At 42.9% G+C, this 24,103-nt stretch overlaps 1 protein-coding gene across 10 annotated transcripts in view; it reads right to left on the bottom strand.

Annotated features, from left to right (window-relative positions):
* Nucleotides 1-22,346, bottom strand: part of WDSUB1 (WD repeat, sterile alpha motif and U-box domain containing 1) — a 67,848-nt gene extending 45,502 nt beyond the window's left edge. For 3 of the 10 annotated variants that reach the window (XM_030579285.1, XM_030579288.1, XM_030579289.1), the window contains exons 1-4: nt 22,105-22,345; nt 18,095-18,516; nt 10,180-10,364; nt 9,978-10,046 (exon numbers count right to left, since the gene is read on the bottom strand). In XM_030579285.1, coding sequence (XP_030435145.1) covers nt 9,978-10,046; nt 10,180-10,364; nt 18,095-18,516; nt 22,105-22,332 — 904 coding nt within the window. In that variant the 5' untranslated portion in view covers nt 22,333-22,345. Of the gene's footprint in view, nt 1-9,977; nt 10,047-10,179; nt 10,365-18,094; nt 18,517-22,100 lie in introns of those variants that run through there. The other 7 variants (XM_030579284.1, XM_030579281.1, XM_030579287.1 and 4 more) reach the window with 7 other exon arrangements.
* Nucleotides 22,347-24,103: the final 1,757 nt, after the last annotated feature.

Below are 24,103 nucleotides of genomic sequence, written 5' to 3'. Positions count from 1 at the left end.
TATGTTTATAACTTTTAAATGGCACCGAGCCGAAGGGTTTTCTCCTGCCCTTATGCAAGCCTTTTTTAATTCGGACTTTCATGTGATATTAATTAAAAATGGCACTTTAACTGGATAGTTAATGATGCATGGATAGCATGCATGTCTCCAAAATTTGGCCTGTTTTCCCAGGAGAACTGGGTATAGCTCTAGGGAGGCATGAGGAGTGGTACCTGTGTATACATATAAGACTGTGGAGAATGTAGAAAAATCAGAGAAGTGGCCCCAGATGACCAAATTACATGTATTCTTTTGCCCAACCTGTTTTACATTTTGGAAAAATTAGGTGAAAGTTTCTCCTATGGAGCCTTAATATGTATTCCCATGACCTACACAGCAGCTAAACTCCTGTTCTGAATTAAACCCAATCAGACCAATCAACTTCAACAGAGTTATTTGGGGGAAGTAAATCAGAGCAAAATTTAATCCTAATCATAGAAGCATTTCTAGGGTAATCTGCCACACAGGAAAAGATATTCTTGACCAGTTCTCATTAAAACTGGGTCCAAATCAAAACCTCAGATCCAAAAATCCATGAACTGTGCGTAAACTCAGATGCAGTTTTGAACTTTGCAGCTTTCCTCTATCTGTACAATGGGCTGACCCAAAGCCTTGGATCCAAACATCTCAGAATTAGAGACAAGTTTTGCATAGGATCTGATCTTTGCAGTTTGGGCCTAGGATTTTTCCCCTATTAGGTACAATCAGACAATGGGCCAGAACCTCAATTTGGTTTATGGCTCCTTTACTCCACTTAGATGGCACAAATGGGCTGCAAATATCCAGCACAGAATTCCCCCTTTGATGAGTATTCCCTGCTTGGTGCTGCAGTTGGGTCTTGCTACTTCCATCCTCTTTGCCACAGTTATCCTCCATCAGCACAGAATCTTTTAAGTGCCCTGTGACAGAGGCACAATACATTGCTACCCACTAGATGGTCTAAGTATGGTCAGGATCAGGGCTAGCCCTGGGAATCACAAATCCCGAACAGGGCTCTCTGAGGCTTCCCCCCTCAACCGCCCATGTTGTGTGACGATACTGCGCAGGAAAGAATTTGCCAGTTATTTTAACCATTATTGTTTCTCTCTCTTCTGTGCCTTACTAATATCCAAGGGCTCGAACCCGCAATGTGTTAAGTACTCTGGCTCTGATACAGCAAATAATGTAGTTAAGTCATTTGCTGGATTTGGGCCAGAGCATACTTTGAAGGCTCAAACCCTAATGCAGGGGCACTTATTGAGGAGGGGAGAAATATTCATAATGGACAGTGACTTGCCCTCCCCGAATATCAAGAAATCCAATCAGGGAAGCACCAAGTCAGAAACCCAATAACTGTGCTAACAACAATTACTGATGTGGATAAAGGAGTGGTCACCATAGCATTTCCCTCAGTGGTAGTCACAGACAAGTGCCTTACACAATGCCTGCAGAAGCCTCATCCTCACTAGGTAAAAGAGGTGTGTTCTTTACCTCGTCTTAGCTAACATGAGTTAAGCCCAAGTAAACAAAAGGCAGGTTGAGGGATTTTAGGCTCCTCCTTGGTCTTTAACTCAAAATGCTAAATTTGTGTTAATGTTATAAACTGCCTTTTCTTCACTAGAATTTTACCTCATCTTAGTAACCTCATGTTAGCTAACATGTTAAGAACACATCTCTTTTCCTAGATTAAGTCTTCACTGTCAAAACAGGTGTAGGGAGGTATGTTTTGTTTACAGTAATATAACTAATATAGATTAGCTATCATTTAAGAAACCCACATTTGCGGGCAGTGAAGACATCCCAGCAAAGACAAGGCCATAGTAAACTCTGACTTGAGGTGAAGGAGTGGCCACAATTTTATATGAAATCACAGCCTTATAAAAGAGAGATTTTGTTTGTCAAGCACTTTGGGATAACCTAGAATATGAAAGGAGTTGTGAAAAACAACTCTATTCTATCAAATCCCCAGGAAAATAACACCTTTATTCTCCATCAATTAATTATAACGAAAAGAAAGCACTTAAAAGTAGAATGTATAGAACAAATTATGCACACTTTTCATTTTACAGATCAGTAACAATGTTGCTACTAACTCTGTTTTCAGCTTGTTTTTCTGGTAGCTTTTGGGATTCATTTGCAGTATTTCCTTTTTCACTACTGAGTTAAAGCTAGGATGGTTGACTTTAAATAGAAACAAAAACACACAGTTCTCTATCCTGCAACTCCGGGTTAACCACACAATTCTTACCATGATGAGAAGCAAGAGCTATTTATAAAGTGCATTCAATTCTAAGAAGCCAATTAGTAAACAACCACAGGAAAGTGACATGATTTGATGTACTTGGCAGGATGGAAACAGAAGAACGGCTTTTAGTAGTTTTCCCAAATGAGAAGAAAACCATCTACAGTGCATCACTGTCAGAATGAAAAGAAAGAAACTACAATGATAACATGTACAAGAATCAGAAAAAAATCAAAATGAAATCTATATCAACAGAAATAAAGATTCAACACAAGATTCTAGAGGAGAAAAGAGAAGTGCTGAATTGTAGAAATCCTAAACCACAATGTAAGCTATTAAACCATATATTTTATACACTAGCTTGTGGAAAAAACAACCTCTCACTTAACATAAAAGAAGTGGAATTTGTCAAATCAAACCTTATTTTTTTCAGAGCAATTAAAATCTATATCTTCTGGGAAAAGAAGCGTTAAGATTCTAATTAACCATGACTAAATTCAATTTAAAGAAAATAGAGTCATCTGCTATGAATAGCCTAATGCATAAAGAATAATCAGAAACTTTGGTTTCATCAGCTGTTCTTTGAATTAGGAAGGTGAAGAAATTCAGTTTAAAAAAAGATTTTCTTTTCATTATACTGGTAAGCACTGCTTTCATGTGCTTTGTTACCTTTTAAAGGCTGCCAGTAATACTGAAAGTTTCAACTATTAGCAATAAAACTGAGAAAAATATAAGATTCAAATAACATTTCATTTAAAAAAAAATTACAATTAGTTTTCAAACTACACCACTGGGATCAGCCCAAAATACTAATCTTTACTCTCATGCAGGGAAATGCACATTTTCTTGTCCATTTCTCCCTTACAAGGCAGAACTGGCAGGAGGTAGCATTACTGGTGGCACAATTTTTAAATCTACAAAGTAATCTTTGGAATATTTTCTTTCTAAAACTATTATTCGCTTTAGGGGAAAGGCGAATCACAGGAGCACAGGTGCAATGCTTAGTTCATAACTAAATTTTCTGGGAGTCTTTCCCCTGTTTAGAGATTTTATTTAAACATCAAACCCCCTTCTATATCATGACAGAATAATTCAAAGCTGTCCCTCACAATTTGGAAATTATTCCCCTTATTACTACGCACTTTTCAGTGGACACACACTTGATAGATTTGGTATTATCAATCGCTAACTTTTCATTCAGTAGCATATGATCACTTTCTGCTTTTTCAACTTTTCCCTGTCTCTTTGTAGCAGATGATAGTTAAACCTTTCTGTAATATATTAGTCTTAAGCGTAACCAATACTGTTCGGTAGTGTGAAACATGCTTACTATGTAATTATGATTCTTTGGCATTTTTAAAAATTCCAATTGATACTTCACTAAAACAGTGCCTGGCATATTTATGAACTTTGAAAATAGAATTTTATTTACCACTTCATGAAAGATCACAAAAAACCTATGAACCTTGGCTTCACAAACAGATCTAGAAAGCAGAAATAAATGATGAGATTATTAAGGCAGGTTACATGCTAACAATTTATTGCCACTGAAACTAAGGCTCCTGTTTCATGCTATGGTCTCCCAAAAAATCAAGTTATTATTTATGGGGTTTTCTAGCTCTTTATGAAATATATGTTAGCCTTGCAACCTGCCAGACACTTTTGAACTTAAGGGTTTCACACCTTTGTCATTCTTCTGGATTCTCCTTCATTTATATTTGTGCATTTCTGCTGGTTAGGTAACTACTGTTATCTCTGCTGTACAAGTTCAATATTTACACAACTACACCACACATCTCTTCACAGCGATCCCTCATAAATTCCTCAATGAATCCTGGTTTGATGTAGGATATGAAAAATCTACTTGCTTAAGGCAAATACAAACTTTCCCTGCCAAGTGTAGAAGGCAAAGATATCAATTTCTGTAGAAGTTAAATTTCCATTTATAAATACAAGTTAAATTTCTAGCTACTTCCATTCCAAAGATAACCTTCCAAATGTGAAGGGAATGAAGATAAGTGTAGCGTCGTCTTTCTCAGGGCTGGATAAAGGCACAGGCAGTGTAGGCCCATGCCCAGGGCAACAACTCCTGCAATTATCTCAGATTTCATTTTTTTAAAAACTAGTGTAGTGGTGTCCTCCTAAGTCTGTAGATAGCCTGATATAATAGCGCTAAGAAGTTTGAACAGCCCCACATATTTCAACGGGGTTTTAACTATAAGACTCGTTATGTGGCAGGAGTAGTTGTCTTAACCTGTTCACCACTCCAGTGGACACATCCTGGCCGCAGGAATGAGCACAGTGAGGAGGGGCCGGCCAGCTGCCACCTCTGCCTCTCTTTAAATGGAGATGAGGACCACTGTCACTTAAAGTACAGAGTCGGGCCATACTGGCCACCACATTATGTTGTGTCTATGGCCCTGGAATAACTTAATACAGTTCTGCTCTGACTCCGCAGACAGACATTTCCACATGCCTCTTCTGCAGCTCATGGTTTTGCCAAGCAACAGCAGAGTGAAAAAAAACAAGACCGGTCAATATCACTGCTGTTATTCATAACTTTGGAGAAAGCAAAGAAACTGTCAAGAATGAGGGGGCAGGACTGACATAGGAGACAAGGACTTAAAAGCCAGGTGGAGCTAGCGAACAAGGGGCAGCAAACAGATGAGTTTGAGAGGGAGTTTGTAAGAGGGAGAAAGAATAAAATCAGCATGATTTAGAAAGGTCACCTCACCAATCCCAACATTGCTCCTGGCTCCTCCACCTGCATCTATATCGAGAAAGAGATTCTGACCATACCCAGGTCCTAGTGTGGATTCACAGAGATTGCGGGTTGCATTTCCCTATCGCGGAAAGCCAGGCTGGGAAGACTATCCTGCATGAGAGGTGCCTATTGGTAGAATCTCTCAGGGAGCAGGTGGGAGAGCTACAGGAGGTGGTGGTTAGGCTTAGGAGCATCCACAAAAATGAAGAATTCATTGAAAACATGCATATGGAGACCTCAAGGTTGAGGAAACCATCCAGCTGGAGAGGACTGCAGACGAACCACCAAAGGAGGAGGAAACAGCTCTTTCAAAGGGAGGAAGCTGGCTGCTGATTACCTCTGGAAGTAGGCAGTGCACCACCCCTGCTCCAAACCCATTGTCAATAAAGATGAAAAACTGGTATGGTGCCCTCGCCCTGAGGGACGAGGAATCTCCCTCAAAAGGCGGTGGTCGTGAAGTCATGCACTGCCATGGCTCGGAGGATCACAGCCATCACTCCCACGAGAAAATGAAAGTGCAAGTGGTCGGTGATGGTGGTCAGCAACTCTCTTCTAAGGGGGATGGAGACATCCATCTGCCTGCCTGACCTGGCGTCCTAGGAGGTGTGCTGCCTGCTAGGGCCCTGTATCTGAGACATTGTGGAAGGACTGCCAAGGATCATCCGACTCAGTGATTAAAACCCCATGCTGCTCATCATGTGGGCACTAACAAAACTGCGAGGTATAACCCTGAGCAAATCAGAAGTGACTACAGGGCTCTGTGAGTGAGGGTGAAGGAACTGGGGGCACAAGTGGTGTTCTCATCAATCCTTCAAGTCAAGGGTAGGGGTCCAGGCAGAGAGAGACACGGTGGAGTTGAATACATGTCTGCATAGATGGTGGTGCCCGGAGAACTTTGGTTTCCTTGACCACGGGATGCTATTCCGGGACGAGGGACTGCTGAGCAGAGATAAGGTCCACCTATCAAAGAAGGAGAAGAGTATCTTCCAACACAGACCAACTAACCCATTGAGGTGAGATTTAAACTAGGTTGGACAGGAACAAAAACCCACAGTTAAGTCCAAAACATGGCGACCTGGGTAAAGGGTCAGAATCTGGGAGCAACATGGGCAATCATGACATGGACAAAGGAGATACAAGAGGGAATACAGAGGGGAAATCTAATGAACATCTTAGATCTCTGTATACTGGTGCAAATAGTATGGGGAATAAACAGGAAAAACTAGAAATACTAGTGAATAAGCACAATTATGACATAATGGGCATCACAGAAACTTGGTGGGATAATTCACATGACTGGAACATCAGTATAGAAGGGTACAGCTTGTTCAGGAAGGATAGGCAGGGAAAAGAGGGAGGCGTAGTACACACTTGCACTGAGGTTGAGACAGAAGCCGTAGGCAGACTTGTTGAAAATCTCCAGGTAAGGATAAAACAGGCAAAAAAGCTAAGAGTGATGTCATGGTAGGAGTTTACTTTAAACCTCCTCATCAGAAAGAAGAGGTGAATGAAGTTTTTAAAAAAAAAACCAACAAAAAAACATACAAACAAAAAACTAACAAGATCATCCAAAACTAGACTTGGTGGCAATTAGGGACTTCAACTAACCAGACATCTGTTTGGAAGTAAAACAGCAGAGCACAGATTATCCAGCACTGGAGACAACTTGTACATTACAAAAAGTGGGAGGAAGCAACTAGTGAAAAGGCTATTCTAGATTTGATTCTGAAAAACAAGGAGGAATTAGCTGAAGGTGGAAGGCATCTTGGATTAAAGTGATAATGAAAGAATAAGAATTTATGGATGACAGGAGTGATCCCAGAGGACTGGAAAAGGGCAAATATAATACCTATTTATAAAAAAAGAGAATAAGGGCAACCCTGACCAGGCAGCTTAACTTTGGTACCCAGAAAGATAATGGAGCAAATAATTAAACAAACAATTTGTCAGCACCTTGAAGAAAATATGGTGACAAGCCAACATGGATTTGTCAAGAACAAATCAAGCCAAAGCATGCCAAACTAATATTGTTCTTTGACAGGATAACAAGCCTTGTAGCTGTGGGGGAAGCAGTAGACGTAATTATCTCGTGTTTAATAAGGCTTTTGATACTGTCTCATGTGATCTCACGTAAACAAAATAGAGAAAAATAGGCTAGATTAACCTACTATAAAGCGGTGCACAAATGGCTGGACAAGCATACTCAGAAAGCAGTTACCAGTGATTCACAATGAAGTTGGAAGGACATATTGAGTGGGGTCCTGCAGGGATCTGTGCAGTTCAATGCAGTATCTTTATAAATGATTTGGATGAATGGCATAGAGAGTATACTTATAAAGTTTGCAAATGATACAATGCTGGGAGGCATTGCAAGTGCTTTGGAGGACAGAATTAGAATTCAAAATGATCTTGAGGAAATGGACTGAAATGAACAGGATAAAATTCAGTACAGACAAATGCAAAGTACTACACTTAGGAAGGAATAATCAACTGCACATATATAAAATGGGAAATAACTGCCTAGGAGGGAGTGTTCCTGAAAACGATCAGGGCTTATAGTAAATCATAAACTAAATGAGTCAACAATGTAATACTGTTGCAAAAAACCACAAAACGTTATGGGATGCATTAGCAGGAGTGTTGTAAGCAAGACACAAGTAAGCATTCCACTCAGCACTGTTACAGCCTCAACTGGAATACTGTGTCCATTTCTGGGCACCGCACTTCAGGAAAGATATAGACAAACTTGAGAAAGTTCTGAGGAGAGCAAAAAATGATTAAATGTTGAGAAAACATGACCTATTAGGAAAGAGTAAAATACTTGGGTTTGTTTAGTTTGCAGAAGAGAAGATTGAAGGGGGATATGATAACAGTCTTCAAGTACATGAAAGATTGTTATACAGAGGAGGATGATAAATTGTTCTCCTTATCCACCAAGAACAGGACAAGAAATAATGGGCTTAGACTGCAGCAAGGGCGATTTAGGTAAGATATTAGGAAAAACTTCCTAATAGTAAGAGTAGTCAAGCACTGGGACAAATTACCTAGGGTGGTTGTGGAATCTCCATCACTGAAGATTTTAAGGAACAGGTTAGACAAGTACTTGTCAGGAATGGTCTAGATAATCCTTAGTCCTGCCTCAATGCAGAAGACTGGACTATATGTCCTATAGTGGTTGTGTCTAGTCCTACACTATGATTCTATACTGATATCACTTTCAAGGTGCTGTTACTCTTGCTTAAAAAAAACCAAAATGGAGCAAGGAGGATGGGGTTAGAGTAGCAGAAACTCCTTCTCCCTCCCTTTCTCACAGTAGCTAGGAAGATAACGGAGGGGTAGACTAGCAGAGACATTCCCTGTTTGACAGTGCAGTCTCTAGGGAACAGGAAGGATAGCAAAGATTCTCCTCCCTCAGAGCAGCCAGGAAACTCTGGCCCTGATTCAAGAAAATAATAAATGGGAAATCAATGCGACTTAAGAATCTGATTAAGTGCTTTCTTCAATCAGGGTCTCTGTAGGGTAGAGGACACAGAAAGGGCCATCTTCCCCATCCTTCCTCTGCAGCTAGACAGCAGAGGAGCTTCAAATGTATTAGACACCTGCTAACTAGAAGCTTATATGAAAGAGGGAACCCCTTTGTGGGTTCAAGGAGAATATTCTGGTTCAAAATTCCAGTAATCTGCTTTTTGGACCCAGCTTTGCCCATCTATCATACCTACCTGTGCTTGGCAGGTTTAATTATCCAGCCAGTGGAGGTCTATTAATATGGACCCTAACTTAATATGGACCCAACTTCCATATCAGCAACTGAATGATTTTATAAATATGCTGGACTGCTTATTGGCTGAGCTTGCAAAGGCCTTACACTCAATTTGACAGCATTTTTCTGTTAGCTTGTCACTATATCCGTCTGTCTGTAACATGATTATCTTTGAATGCCCCATCCAATCAAATTACAAAGTTTCAGATAATGGTCTAGGCATTAATGGCCTGAACCCTACTGATTTTGGGGAAAATTGGAAAACCAAAATGGGGGGAACATGAAGCCCCTCTTGAGCACAGCTACAGACTCAAGCACCTTAACAACTGTCTATAGATCAAACAACTAGTTGATGGCACCCATTACTGCCTTCCAGCATAATACCCATTTCATCTCTGCTCTTCCTCCCAACAGAGTTGAACATGTTAGCTTGTGAATGAATTCACTCCCAGACATAAAGAAGAATAGTGAGGCAGAAGAATGTATGGGATGTCATGGGAGAAAGGGGCATGCACACAACCCTTGGCATGCAGGGGGGGAAATGAGGCACACAGCCTTTGGCATGGGGGTGAGGGGGAAGTAGGAGGCAGAGCCCTTGGAATGGTGGTGAAGAGGAAAATGGGGGAAAGGAAGTAATGAGGATTCAGAATCCCTGCCATGGGAGAGAAGAGGAGAGACTGTTATAGGGGGAGAGGGAAATGGGATAACACACAAAACCCCTGTCATTGAGAAGAGGAATGGGGGAGCCTGGCATGGGAGGAGGGGGATCCACCGAGCCCCTGCCGGGGGGGGGGAGAGAGGTGAGAGTGGGGAGAAGAGGGAATGAAGCACACAGAACCCTGATAGAGACAGATTGTGGGTACCTGGTATGGCGGGGCACATACAGCCCCAGATCTGGGGAGCAAGGAAGGGAGAATGGAGCACACGAGGGGGTGGTGAGAACAGCAGTGTACACAGAATCACTAGTATGGGACGTGAGAATGTGAGACCCTGCTATGGGAAGATGAGGGACAGACAATCCCTAGCAGGAGAGAATCTGGGGGCAGCTGCAAGAAATTCCTTAAAAAAGGGGGAATGGGAGGGTGGCACACAGGGAGCTTGTGTGGGTGTGCAGGAAACAGAGGAATTCAAAGAACCCCTGGTGTGTGCAATAAGCTTGGTCTACACAAGCTATGAAGTGTTCAACCACCTACTTAGATTCCTAGAACATTTCTTCATCATCAACTCCAGCACAAGGGCAAATGAGGGGCACCGGGAGTAGTCTGAAACATCAAGAATACTTTCAGTTGCTATTCAGTCCTGAGCACTGATGACAAAAACATTATGAATAAAAGCAAGAGCTGGAGGAAAAAATAATATGAGAAAGGAATTATTTAAAATATTAAAGTAACTAACCAGAAACTGCCTGTGAAGAAAAATCACAGCAGGTGACACCAAGATCATGTCCTTTTTCATTATACAAGCACCTCATTTTATCATCCCAAATGGTTAAATCTCCACATGATGATCCAGTGACAAAGAGATTTCCATTAGGAGAAAACGCACATGCCACCAAGGAACCATCCTTAACACTCCCAGATCTGAAAAGCAAGAGAATAAAGGACTGAGTTTAGTGAATGTAATACTCTGAAATTTTGATCTCTAACCACCATATGATATAGAAAAAAAAGTGAAAAACTGAACTGTTTCTAAATATGGAGCTTAAAAAGCATAATAAAAAGGGACAAAAGATGACAAACTATGCAAACAGATGTGAAATAAGCACATATATAACATGTGCACAGGGATGTGATTTCTGACCACAGATGGAGAATGGGAGATGTTACCCCAAGGCAATATTCTGATTCAGTAATAAAATGAGCCCTGAACTAAAGCCCACCCTCATGGATTTAGTATTCTCAAGAGCAGGATACTGAGCAAATTACAACTCAGACATTCATCTAAATCAAAGATTAACATGCAACCATCACAACAGAGACTTAAATATACATAAACAGAAAATCACATTTATGAACTAGAGATGTTTCAGTCTGTCAGATCTGGGTTTTACTCCCGCAAAAACTCAAGCATAGATCCATATTATGTGTCTAAGAGACTAATATTTTCCAGTTTAGGACATGGGGCTATTTCTGAACAACAGAAATACAAGAAGAAAATGTCTGAAAGAACTGATTTCTATTTTTTTAATTTCTTTTAAAAAGTCAGTCTGAAGGGTTTTTTAATTATTTTTTTAAATTATTCTGAGAGGCTTTGTATGCCAAGTTTTAGTTAGGAATGAAAATGTACAACTAGCTTTAAAAAAAATCTCTCTAGCCAATTAGGAGTTTATAGTGGATATGCAGGTTTGTTTTGCCTTTTTTCTAATGTCCAGCCATTAGCTCACATTTAAATTAGCAGAGTGTCCCATTCACTGGCTGCACTCAGTGGGCCTACCTGATCCAAAAGCCCAATGAAGTCAATGGAAAGTCTTCAATTGGCTTCAAAGCTCTCTAGATCAGACTCCAAGTGGGAAAATGGTGGACCACAAGCAACAATTCTATCCCATGAGACAAAATTCAGTTTATGCATCTATTCTGTATGGATTATTGTATTGTGGGATAGTTGATGGTTTTCTTTTGTGGATAGCAGTTTTAGTTATTTTCAGAAGTACCAAGAGAGTTAGGCATCTACAGTGGTTTTACAAATATAAATTAATCACATGAAATGGTGCTTCCCTCTCTAAACACAGACATAAGAGCTACACTAAGCTACGTTTACCTGGAAGCAACACTTTTTCCATAGTATCAGAGGGGTAGCCGACGAAATGGGTATTCACCCACGAAAGCTTATGCTCCAATATGTCTGTTAGTCTATAAGATGCCATAGGACTCTTTGTCAGTTTTTCCATATTATATCCTAACCGTAGCATCATGAATACTAACACAAATACACTTTTTTCACCACCTTTTTACAACTGTCATTCACTTTCTTCAATGCCAGATAAAACTGAGACACCTCTCCTTCCTCCAGGAAAAGATCTAGTGAACTGTTTCTTTGAAAATACTTCTGTCACTTACTGGATCTTTTCTAAGGAACAGTAATGTAGCCACCACAACGGATACAAATCAGTTACACACAGCATTCAAAGTGAGGTAATTTAAAGGTAAAGCAAAACAGTTGATAAAAGACAGTCACCTTTTTCATAACTGGTGTTCTTCAAGATGTGTTGCTCATATTCATTCTCGTTAGGTGTGCGTGCTCGCCACATGAACCGTACCGGAAGTTTTTCCCTCAGTAGTATCCCTTAGTGAGGCAGCTCTGGCGCCCTCTGGAGTGGTGTCCGCATGGCGCGGTGTAAGGAGCACCGCCAGCTCCCTCCACCCTCAATTCCTTCTTACTGAGAACTCCAACCATTGGGAATGAGGGCGGTCATGGAATGGACAAGAGCAACACATCTCCAAGAACACCAGTTATGAAAAAGGTAACTGCACGCTCATGTTCATTCACGTTAGGTGACTCCCAAGCAGTACTACCAGAGGCAGGTAGGAGTTCATGGACGTAAAGACTGTAACACAGCTCTGCCAAACCCAGGACCATCTCTGGCCTGCTGGGTAACGGTGTAGTGTGCCGTGAACATATGCACTGAAGACCTCGTTGCGGCCCTGCAAACATCCTGGATACGAACGTGTGCCAGGAAGGCTGCTGAGGACGCTTGAGCTCGTCGAGTGGGCCGTCACAATAGGTGGCGGTTGGACCCGTGCCTGTTCATAACAGGTCCGGATGCAGGAGGTAATCCAGTTGAAGATCTTCTGAGAGGACACCGGCAGGCCCTTAATCCTATCTGTTGTTGTGACGAAGAGCTGGGTTGACCTGTGGAAGGGTTTGGTATGTTCCAGGTAGAACGCAAAGGTGCACCAAACATCCAGGGTGTGCAGCCACCTCTCCTCAGCAGACGAGCACAGCTTAGGACAGAACACTGGAAGAAAGATGTCCTGATTGACGTGGAAAGAGGACACCACCTTTGGCAGGAAGGCCGGATGGGGTCACAGCTGAACTTGGTCCTTGAAGAATACCATATACGGTGGCTCCGAGGTCAGGGCTTTCAACCCTGACACTCGTCTGGCCAACGTAATTGCTACAAGGAAGGCAACTTTCCACGACAGGTAGGAGAGGGGGACAAGAGTCCATAGGCTTGAAAGGTGGGCCTGTAAGCCTGGCAAGGACCAAACTGAGGTCCCATTAAGGGACCATGTTCCGAACCGGTGGAAAGAACCTCTCAAGGTCCTTTAGGAACCTGAACAACACTTCATTCAAGAACAATGATTTCCCCTGTACCCGTGGGTGAAAAGCCGAGATGGCTGCTGGATGCACCTTAAGAGAAGATAGGACTAGGCCCTGGTTCTTTAGGTGGAGCAGGTAGTCTAGGATAGACTGCAAGGGTGAATGCATCGGGGAGATACTCCGTCCTGATGCCCAGTAGGAGAACCTCATCCACTTCGCAAGGTAAGTCGCTCTAGTGGAAGGCTTTCTACTCTCCAGGAGGACCTGCTGTACCTCACAAGAGCAGGTCCGTTCCTCTGGATTCAGCCACACAGCATCCATTCTGCAAGGTGGAAGGAGGCAAGGCTTGGGTGCAGTAGACGGGCCATGAACCTGCGCCGGGGGCAGCTACTGCCAGATCCAGTGTCCTGAACCAGTGTTGACGCGGCCACACTGGCGTGATCATGATGACCCATGCTCTGTCCCTCTTGATCTTTGACAGGATCCTACTGATTAGTGAAATCGGTAGGAATGTATACATCAGGTCCCCCGACCATGACAGAAAAAAAGCGTTGGAGAGGGCACCTTTGGCAAGGCTCTGCAGGGAGCAGAACTGATGACACTGCCTGCTCCATCTGGTGGCGAATAAGTCCACTTGAGGAGTTCCCCACTTCTGGAAGAGCATCTGGATCACCTCCAGATGGAGCGACCACTTGTAGTGTGAGAAGAAGGACCTGCTAAGGCGATTCATCAGCATATTCTTCATGCCAGGGAGGTGGTAGGCCTCCAGGTAGAGCATGCTGGACGCAGAAGTCCCACAGACAGAGCGCCTCTTGGCAGAGAGCTGACGAGCACGCTCCCCCTTGCCTTCAAATGCTGCATTGAGGCCGTGTTGTCCGTCAGCACCCGTACCGCTTTTCCTGTCAGCAGGAAGACCCTAGAGGCCAACCAGACTGCCCATGTCCCTTGGGTCCGCATCTTGTCCCTTGTGCCCCCCAGCCAAGGTTGGAGGCATCGGAAATCTGGGAGACCGAGGGGCATGAACTGTCTAATAGTACTCCTTGTAAGACCACACTCGGTCAATCAACCACCGCAGAGAGGTAAGTTCCCTTGGTGGAATTGTAATGACCTTGTCCAGGTGATCTCTGGATGGGGAACAGATGGTGGGCCAATAGTGGAGGGACCACAGCTTGAGCCTTGCGTGGCAAACAACTTAAGTGCACGCTGCCATGTGGCCTAGTAGCTGGAGGCAGACCCAGGCCATGGTGAGAGGGAACATAGAGAATCTGGCAAGGAGATCCACCACATGCCGGAACCTGTCTTGTGGCAGGAAGGCTCTTGCACCAGTGGAGTCAATTACTGCTCTGACTAATTCTATCCTCTGTACTGGAACTAAAGTTGATTTTTTCCTTGTTTATCAACAGGCTCAGGGTGTGGCACGTGGCTTGCAGTACTGTGACACTGGACTGCCCCTTGACCAGCCAGTAGTAGAGGTGTGGATAAACTCAAATACCTTGGCGTCTGAGGTAAGCCGCCACCACTGACATACACTTGGTAAATGCCTTCAATGCCATCGCCAACCCAAATGGGAGCACCACAAACTGGTTGTGAGCAAAGCCTACCATGAAATGGATAAAGCGTCTGTGCCTGTGAAATATCGCTATGGGGAAATATGCATTCTTCAAATCAAGAGCAGTGTATGTCTTCTGGATCCTGGGAAAGGATGATGGAGGCCAGGGAAACCATGTGGAACGTCAACTTCTTGAGATATCTGTTGAGGTCTTGCAGGTCCAGAATGGGTCTTGGACCCCCTTTGGAATCAGAAAGTAAGGGGAGTAAACCCCTTGCCCCTGTGGTATAGGGGGACTTCCTCCACAGCTCCCACCTGAAAAAGGTTGTACCTCTTGCCAAAACAAGTTCTCGTGAGAGTGGTCCCTGAAGAGAGACGGGGGGGCGTGGTTTAGAAATAAACTGGAGGACATAACCTTGAGCCACAGTACTTAGGACCCAGTGGTCCATAGTTATAGAGGCCTAGGCAGGGAGGAAAGGAGACAGGCGGTTGAAGAAACAGTGGGAAGTAGATCTGGACAAAGAGGTTTACCAAAGCAAGGAATGTTCCATCACTGTCACTGGCAGTAAGAAAGAACTGAGGATAGGGGGAGCCGGTAGTGTCCCTTATACCATGGCATATGCACATCACTCCAGAGCATGCCAGAGCTGGTCCCCTATGGATACAACTAAGGGAAAAACTTCCGGCACCAGTGCATGTGGCAAGCACACACACCTAACATGAATGGACATGAGCAAGCACTTGAAGAAGAATTAAGGTTATCAAAAGGCTTAAGAAAACTGCATATGAGCTTCTAGATATGGAGGTTTAATAATAAAATAATAATGAATAATACTTTGTACTCTAACAGCATCTTCATAAGACTTTGTGAAGTTAAGTGTACCAAAGACAAACTAAAAGGTAATCCATTCACACACACAGACTTGACTAAGATATTTCTGTTTCCCTTGTAGCAGTTAATGACACGACACCTAAAACTGTGTGGAAGGGGTATTCTTTTCTCTACTCTCCTTTAAATATTAGTAATACCATCAAATGCTGCAGGAGAAACAAAGGACTATAGACCTTGTGTCTGGCAGGTAATTAAAGGATGAAATTATTTTCAATTATTTTTCTCTAGGCGGTCTTTCTTTGTAATTTTAACTGCACATATTAGGCCTCATTTTTATAAAAGTTTGAGATCAATACACATTTTTGTGCATGCAACCGTGCATGCCAGTACCAAATTTGAGAATGCAACTGCACACACAAAGCAGTTGCAGTAAAAGTCACACAAGCAGTTGGCCCTCCAGGCCTTAATGTTGAATCTGCAAAGGCAAAAAAGTGGGTTTTTGTTCTTTTTTGCTTCTTTACTATTTGTAAAAGCAGCCTACAAAGGAGTTTTTTGTTTGACACTAAATTGTTCGGATTGCTTTTTAAATTATAAATTCATACTGGAAGACACTGATGACTGGAGAAAGTACAATGGTGACATCACATACGCTAAGACTATGCAAGTAATTGAGAAGGGAAAGGATTTTTAGTGATAATGGTTTAACTGGTTTTGTTAACATCCACTTATCTTCTGAATAAACTAAACTTCTATTAAAAATACAATGCTTCAAGAGGTCATGATAAACATGCTCTGGGACCTCTCACTGGTCCTCTGAGCAAAGTGAGATTTGACATTCCTAATTTTTCTAAGTTATAGGCAATTTAAAAAAAACAACCCACACTCTTCAAGCCTTCTGTATGTATCCAAAAGAAGGAAGAAATGGCTAAAGACCACTTTAAAAAAAATGTATGTCAATCTTTAAATGTATAGGATTTCAGACATTTAAAAAATATTCAGTTTTGTAAAGTTTTCCAATTTACCTCTAAGTCATTAAGACGAAGGCAACAGAAAGCTCATCCACTCATGCAGTAACACTTCTACAACAGGTAAAAGACAGGTTTGGCCTACACAAGCTGCTATTCACTCATCTTGCTGTCCAGAAGCAAAAGAATGTTAATTAAATGTTCTCCAGGTACCCTTCTTTTCACACAAAGTCCTAAGAAATTTGCTAAAGCCACAGGGCTTTTTAGTGAAAAAACACGAAGAACTATTCAGGACGATGAAGAAATGAAGCCTTTATTTAATTTCTAACTCCAGGGTCAAAACTTGCAATCCCTCTCTAAATTCAAACAACATTTTCCCCGAAGTAGACTACAGGATTTGGCCCAGAAAGCTAATTATCAATGTCTATGGACAAACTAGATAAATCCTCAAAAAAATCTTTCTTTTTTTAAAAATGTACATTTCACTGTAAACAGAATCATTGAAAAAAGGGCAATTCCCATCCTTATTTTTGTAAATAAGTATTTGCTACTGAATAGCAGGCTGAATCCTGTCCCCATATCCCTTACTGATTTCAGTGAGAGTTTTAGATGTGCAAAAAAAAGAAGGTCTTCTATTTGTACCGAAGTATACCTTCTACAAGCAGTAATTGGGAGGTATAGCCATCCTTTGATGGCCAAAAATCTGGGATGTCACCTCCGAAAAGGAATATAATTCTTCAACCCTAGATTCAAAAAAGCCAACATCAATCCACAATAAATAAATTGGAACACTATTCTACAAGCAAAAGATAGAGGACGGGGGGGAAGGAGATAAATAGTGGACATTTTAAACATATTGCTTACAAAATAACCTTTCCCAGCTTCATTTCTGTAATAAACTATAATACAATATAACATACCATTATACTATGTATATTTAGAACTAGATTTTAATCTGAATTATGCAGTACAATACAAAAGGAGTAATACACAGGCATACACTTCCTAAAGTGTATGCTACTCTGGCAAGTAAAAAGGTATGAAAAGCGTATAAGTAAATTACTAATTTATGACAATACATAATGTATAAATGAAAGGAATTTTGATTATTATTTTTTAAATAAATTTAAGATGTTGACTCATTAATCAAATCTGACAGAGCCCCAATTTGTAATCTCATTGTCCCTTATTCCCAGTTGCCATAAATCAATTCTACTGAAGGAGTATGATTTATGCAACAAATGACAAGCCCTGATCACAAAGGAATCAGGATTTGGCCCTAGAAGAGCTGGGCTAAAACAACAGTTAAATCAAATACTGCATCTCCAGGACGCTCTAATTTTTCATGCTAACAAAATATAGCTGTTGCATTTGAAGTGCTGAGATTTTATCCATTTTAGTTCCTTCTTCCATACCTCTATAGGCCCAGTTTCCTCATTTTGGTGTTGGACAATGTGGTGGTAAAAATGCACTATCCATGTCTACAGTACAATTTCCATCATAAATATACTACCAGTGGAGTAGTATACTGGTGAATTATATTTTTGCTAGTGTAAACATGGCCTAAAGACTTGATCCTGAGAGGTGCTAACAACTACAGCTCTTGGTGAAGTCAGTAGAAGCTCAGCACCTCTAATGACCAGGCCATATGAATATTATATTTCCAAAATGCTTTCTTAGTTATCAGTAAAACTTGGTATTTACCTGTACAATTTCAATGACTGCACATTCCAAAGAACGATACTACCATCAGCTGCACCGGAAACTAGGTAAGCGGAGTCAGGGGAAAATCGGCAGACTCTTACAGGGCTGCCTCGGGGCTGCTTCAGCACTGCCAGCCTCTGACCATTATGAGTATTCCACAGCATCGTGGTACCATCTGTCGAACATGAAGCTAAAATGTGTCCAGAAGGAGAAAAGCAGCAGCAGTGGACAGCATAAGTGTGACCCTTTAATGGTGAGTAGGGAAGTTCAGTAAAGTTGTTTAAAGAATAGAGGCGGATTGTTTTGTCCAAGGAGCAAGTAGCCAAGCAGGAAGAAGAGAAGTCACAGTAGTTGACATCATCACTGTGATCAGCTAAGGTGTGAATTAGTTTTACCATTTTATCTGCTTTAAACCAAGTTACCTGAAATTAAAAAAAAAGTTAATACAGTTAATACATTTATCTTAGTTCTTCTACTTTAAGAGTGACATATGGATTGTTTCCATTCAACTAGCTATCTAACCAATAAATAAATAAATGTCCATTTTAAGAGGCAGTTTATTTTCCTTCAAGGTTAATTTTTGCCTCTACTAAAGTCAATGGGAGCTATGCCGCTGACTTCAACAAGAACACGATCAGGTCTTATAAGTTAATTACAGGGTGAAAATTTAAACTTGTGCAGTAAAAACTACATTTTGAAATAAATACAACAGCTGAGCCCAGTCTTTTTTTAAAGGAAAGGAGAGGAAATTAGTTTGAGACTACCCCAAAACTTGTCTTAACGTAATTAATGCACAGAGTGGTTTCACAGTCTTCTTCGCTGACATTCACCTCCTCACTGTTACTGAAACTGCTGCAAACTGGTTTAATAGGGCAAACGGGCATTGTAAAAGAAGCTGATGAATCTAATGATTTACCACACATATGGCATGTTGAGAAGAAACAGTTTTTACTTTTTGGAATGAGACCCAAGTTTAAAATCAAGAGAGCTTAATTAGGACTATCTCTGGAGTGGGTCAATTTATTTTCTTACACTACTTTTAAATGAAAGAGTGGATTAAAATTTATTTTCCATCACAGTAGGGTAGGCCAAATTGCACCAGGTCTGTTATTAAATCATTTGCTCTAATTTGGAATTCTGTCTTACTCCATATTTCCACAGACGTCTATCATGAAAAGTTGTCCAAAATAGCCAAATATGGCTCTTTGTTGCACCAGTCAAACTACAGTTCCAGTAAGGTTCCATTTTATGTAATAGAGAGCAAAATCTGACCTGACATCTTACACAACAGTTTATTATCCTGAGTAAATTTATTGCTGTACTTTTTTTTATTAATCTGCCTGAAAAAGAGCATAAAAGTTCTGCAGGCTGTATTGTGTTAACCTTTTGTAGTTTATTTTTTCTTATTTGTATACACTAGTGCCTACAGCAGCAGTGGGCAACCTGCGGCCTGTCAAGGTAATCCACTGGTGGGCCGCCAGACTGTTTGTTTACATTTGCATGTGCCCCTGCAGCTCCCAATGGCCATGGTTCACCATTCCCGGCCACTGGGAGCTGCGGGCAGTTGTACAAATGTAAACAAATGGTCTGGCAGCCTGCCAGTGGATTACTCTGATGGGCCACAGGTTGCCCACCACTGGCCTAGAGACCTCAATTAGAATTAGGGCCTCACTGTGCTAGGTAGTATATAAACAGAGTAAAAGTCAGTCTCTATCCCAAATAATTTACAAACTCACTTAAAGGGAAACAGTAATAAGATCATGAATTTAATTGGCCCATTATATGTAGAAATAAATGGTTTTGAGGAAATTGATGGAGGGGGTGTTTTTAATATAAATAAGATAATATATTAGTTGGTTTCTTATGTTTAAGTTTTCTTAGTTCATTGAAAAGATCACATTATGGCCAATTTTTCAAAAGTGACTAGTGATTTTAGAACCTCAGTTCTTCTGTTCCCAACTTGGGAGCCTTAAATGAGCCTGATTTTCAGTCACTTTAAAAAATCTTGATGATATTAACACTGGTGAATTGGATACCTTTTTTGGATCTCATTTACTGAAGTCACTGAATGTACTGCAGGGTAAATGAGATTGGATTCAGGCCTAGTATGTCCAGAATGTTTTGTAATAAAATGTGAATGAAACATTAAGGGAGTAATACAAAAGATAATGGTCACAAATTCTCAGCATCCATACCCTCTTTTTATCCACTATGAACTCAATCATATGAGATGCTCAGCTACCTCAACTCCCACTGACCTCCACGGGACTGGAGATTACTTGTCATATGAAGGATCAGAACCGACGGAGCAGCTGTATCAATATCCTATTACAAAAAGTGTTTTCTATCATACATCAGCCTCATCTTAGTGGTTAAAACAGTCTTTTTTAAAAAACTAGACTAACACATCCTATGCAGTTTCTCCATACCACCTTTTTTACTCTTCTAAAGGGTTAGTTTTAAAATGATCAGTGAGTAAAGCTCATAAGGAAGCAGGTATCAAGCCACCTATTGGAAACTGCTCTGAGCTTGGAAAAAAAATGCATTATTCCAGCAATAAATTATAACTTGCAAGTAATATAGCATTTATAACAATATAGTCCATTGAAAAATAGTAGCAATGTCTTAGGTCTTTAAATCAGTGCACTTACATCTCTCCAATAAACATACTGCATTGTTTGGATGTAATATTTAGTTCTGTTATCCAAAAGAACCAACTTAGGTTGAGCAGAGTCAGGTGAGAGTAAGAACCTCTCGCCTATAAACTTGCCAACACCAAAGCTCCTGGGGATGCGGGAGCAAAAAGCCAGAGATGGCTTTATAGCTCTCAGGCTTCTTGTGTTGTGCATGTTCCAGACGGAAGGGCCCCATACTGTTGCCCTTTTGTTCTGGTTTAACCAGCTCAAAGGAACGTAGGGTAGGGCTTTGGAGCTGTGCTCCGGCTCCGCTTCAGGCAAAAACCTGCAGCTCCACTGCTCCAGAGCTGCTCCAGGCTCCAGGCTCCACTCCAAAGCCCTGATTCAGGGGTAACCATGATTTGGGCCATTTGTCTGTGAAGTGGTTTGCAAATCTCAAATGTTCTCAGACATCCTCAGGTCAGATCCATGAACCGAGAAAGGACTAGACTATGCAAAATCTAAACAGTGGCAAGCTCACAAGAAAACACCAGAGTAGCAGAAGACATACCAGGGCTATAATGGGAAATGTAAACAGAGACAGTGGGAATAATGAAGGCAGAAGAAATTGGTACAGGTAAAGGGCAGATTTATTTTAGTAGATCTAAACATTAAAAACAGTTTGGTTTGTATTTTGTGCAGGGGCCAGATCCCCATTTTGAGAACCCCTGCCATAGAGGGTCAGGACCCCTCAGGGGGCCACAAGGTTATTACAGGGGGAGTCATAAGCTATCAACTTCCATCCACCCCAAAATCTGCTTTGCCTACAGCATTTATAACGCTGTTAAATATATAAAAAGTGTTTTTAATTTATAGGGGAGAGGGGGAGTCACACTCAAGGCTTGCTATGTGAAAGGGGTCACCCGTACAAAAGTTTGAGAACCACCATATGGATACAGCTGGGGACGGGAGGGGAACCACCCGGCTGTCTCGTGGCCCAGCGCCCTTCCCTATGCGGCGCTGGCACCTCCAGCTCCCACGGGCTGGTGCTGGTGCCGGTGCTGGAGGGCGCTCCGGTTCCAAGGCCGGGCTGACACCGGCCTCCACCGGAACTCCACCTGCCCCAGCGCCGAGGAGTTTCCACGCGCGTCACGGGCCCACTCGCGAAGCGCCAGACCAGCCCCGTGGGCAGGGGGAGGAAGCGCAGAGGAGCCGGGCCCTGCCACGGGGCAGCAGCAGCCGCAAGGGGACAGCCAAGGCCGGCTGCGCGAGAAGCCCGAGCCACGAACGACCCCCGAGGAAGCCCAGAGCCCCGCCCCCTATCAGCCACCGCCTGCGCGCGGGACCCTCCACCGCTGGACTGGAGCGGGGCGCTGCGACCCCTCCCTCACCTGCCTCGGCCGGCCGCGCGCCTCCGCTGCAAGTCACGTGACACGGCACCGCCCTCCAGGTGTGACTCTGGGGGCAGCAAAGGCCGGTTCCCGACTCACCTGCGCCCACGTGACCCTGCAGCAATGACCGAGCCAATGGCACCGCCCCGCGCTGGCCACGTGGGCGGAGTCTGTCCTCTCCCAGCTGATTAGCTGCCGAGGTCCCGGGTCTGAGGCGGCGCCGTGTCCCCATCCCGGGTGTGCACAGGCTGCAGCGCGCCGCCTGGCTGGCCCCGCAAGCGGAGCTGAACCGGAACAGCCCTGCTCCAAGAGCCGCCCCCTCGCTAGCGCGGCGGGTCGGTGCCCGCGGGGGTCTGCCCGGGTTATGGGGCGGCGCCTGCATCCTGTCAGTCTGGTACCCAGGGGCGGCTCCAGGCCCCAGCAGGCCAAGCGCGTGCTTGGGGTGACCGGCAGAGCCCCCCCCCCCCCCGCGGCATGCCGCCCTGCTTGGGGTGGCAAAATGTCTAGAGCCGCCCCTGCTGCCACCCTGGCCGGGAGACGCCCCTGGTGCGAAGGTGGGCGATGTACCAGCAGTCACTGGCCCGGCTGCTGCTGGAGAGAGCGAGAAGAGCTGTGGGGCGCTGGAAAGCTTTTCTCTCTCGCCACCTCTGCAGGTGGCTCAGTAAAAGCTTGTGCCCTCACCCACCTTGTCTCTCTAGTATCCTAGGATCACTCTGGCTACAGCAGCAGGGTGAATGTCATGTCACATCAGTGTTCAGTCAGAGCTGGTCGGGTGTAACCTATTAAAGTGCTACTGGTAGCAGTGACCGATAGGTAATGGACTGGAAGAAACTGCTAGTGGTATCGGATACAGCAGATGCCTAGATAACATTTTTTGCATTATAGTGTATGTGAGAATGCTACGTGTAGAAATGTGCTATCTGTAGCAGTTATTTATATGCATGCTCAATTTGTGTGACCATACAAAAAAAAACCTCTCCTCCCCCCAAAACTATTTTGCCAAGCACTGCTGTCTGAGACCCAGTGGGGTAACTGCTACCGCTTCTGTCCCTGCTTCTGGCAGGGTTTTGCTGTCCGACACCCTCTGCTGGTGCCTCAGGCCTGGGTTTAACTGTGCCTCCCCCTCCCTGATTTTGCACTTTAGCCCCTTTCCTAATGCTGCCCGATCTCCCCCCCCCCCCGGCCAGTAAATTTTCACCCCCTGCTCAGAACGTGGCCACCTCCCTCCTCTGATTTGCCCCCTTTTGCCATTTTTCAACCTGTCAAAAGCAGTCCCCACAATCTTAGGGCTAACAAGGGCAGCATGCTCAGTACACCCATAGCAGCACTCACTACAGAGAGCACTTTAATACACTACACCTGCCATAAGTATTATAATGATCATATGGCCAGACCCCTTACCTAACAGGTGAGGTACGGGGGGGGGGGGCGGTGATGACTGCTAATTCCTGGGTCAAGCCACCTAAATTGTTTGAATTAGACTATATCATTCAGAAAGACATCCTGTCTCTCACTCCTCTTGATAAACTTCCAGTAAGTTATTGGCACAGTTTAAAAATTCATTTCCAGGTTGAATTGCTGTAGCTTGATTGGATCTTGCTATGCCATTGCCTGCTAGATTAACAAGTTGATTTATAGACTCATCAATTCACTCTTTAACCTTCTTTTTGGTAGCTTATCTCTATCAATTAAAGGCATGTTTTCCAGACCCTGAATCGTAGCTGTGGCTCTTTTCTGAACTCTTTCAGTATCTTTGTTAAAGTGTGGATACCAGAGCACCTGAGCACAATAGAGCAACCTTCTTAAGTCTGTGCTATATTCCCATTTATATCAAAGCATTGCACAAGAATCTGACCCCATACATCCTGTTCAGGACACAGTCTCTTATGTCACAGTCTTTATTACTACATATATAATTGCTGCATTTGACTTTGTTAAAATGCATGTTTGATTACACCCATTTTAATCAAACAATCCAGATAGAGCTAAATTATTTGCCCTTA

This window comes from Gopherus evgoodei, chromosome 11, assembly GCF_007399415.2.
Source record: "Gopherus evgoodei ecotype Sinaloan lineage chromosome 11, rGopEvg1_v1.p, whole genome shotgun sequence".
NCBI lineage: Eukaryota > Metazoa > Chordata > Testudines > Testudinidae > Gopherus > Gopherus evgoodei.
Note: the sequence above shows the minus strand (reverse complement) of the source record. Positions and strands in the feature narration are given on the sequence as shown.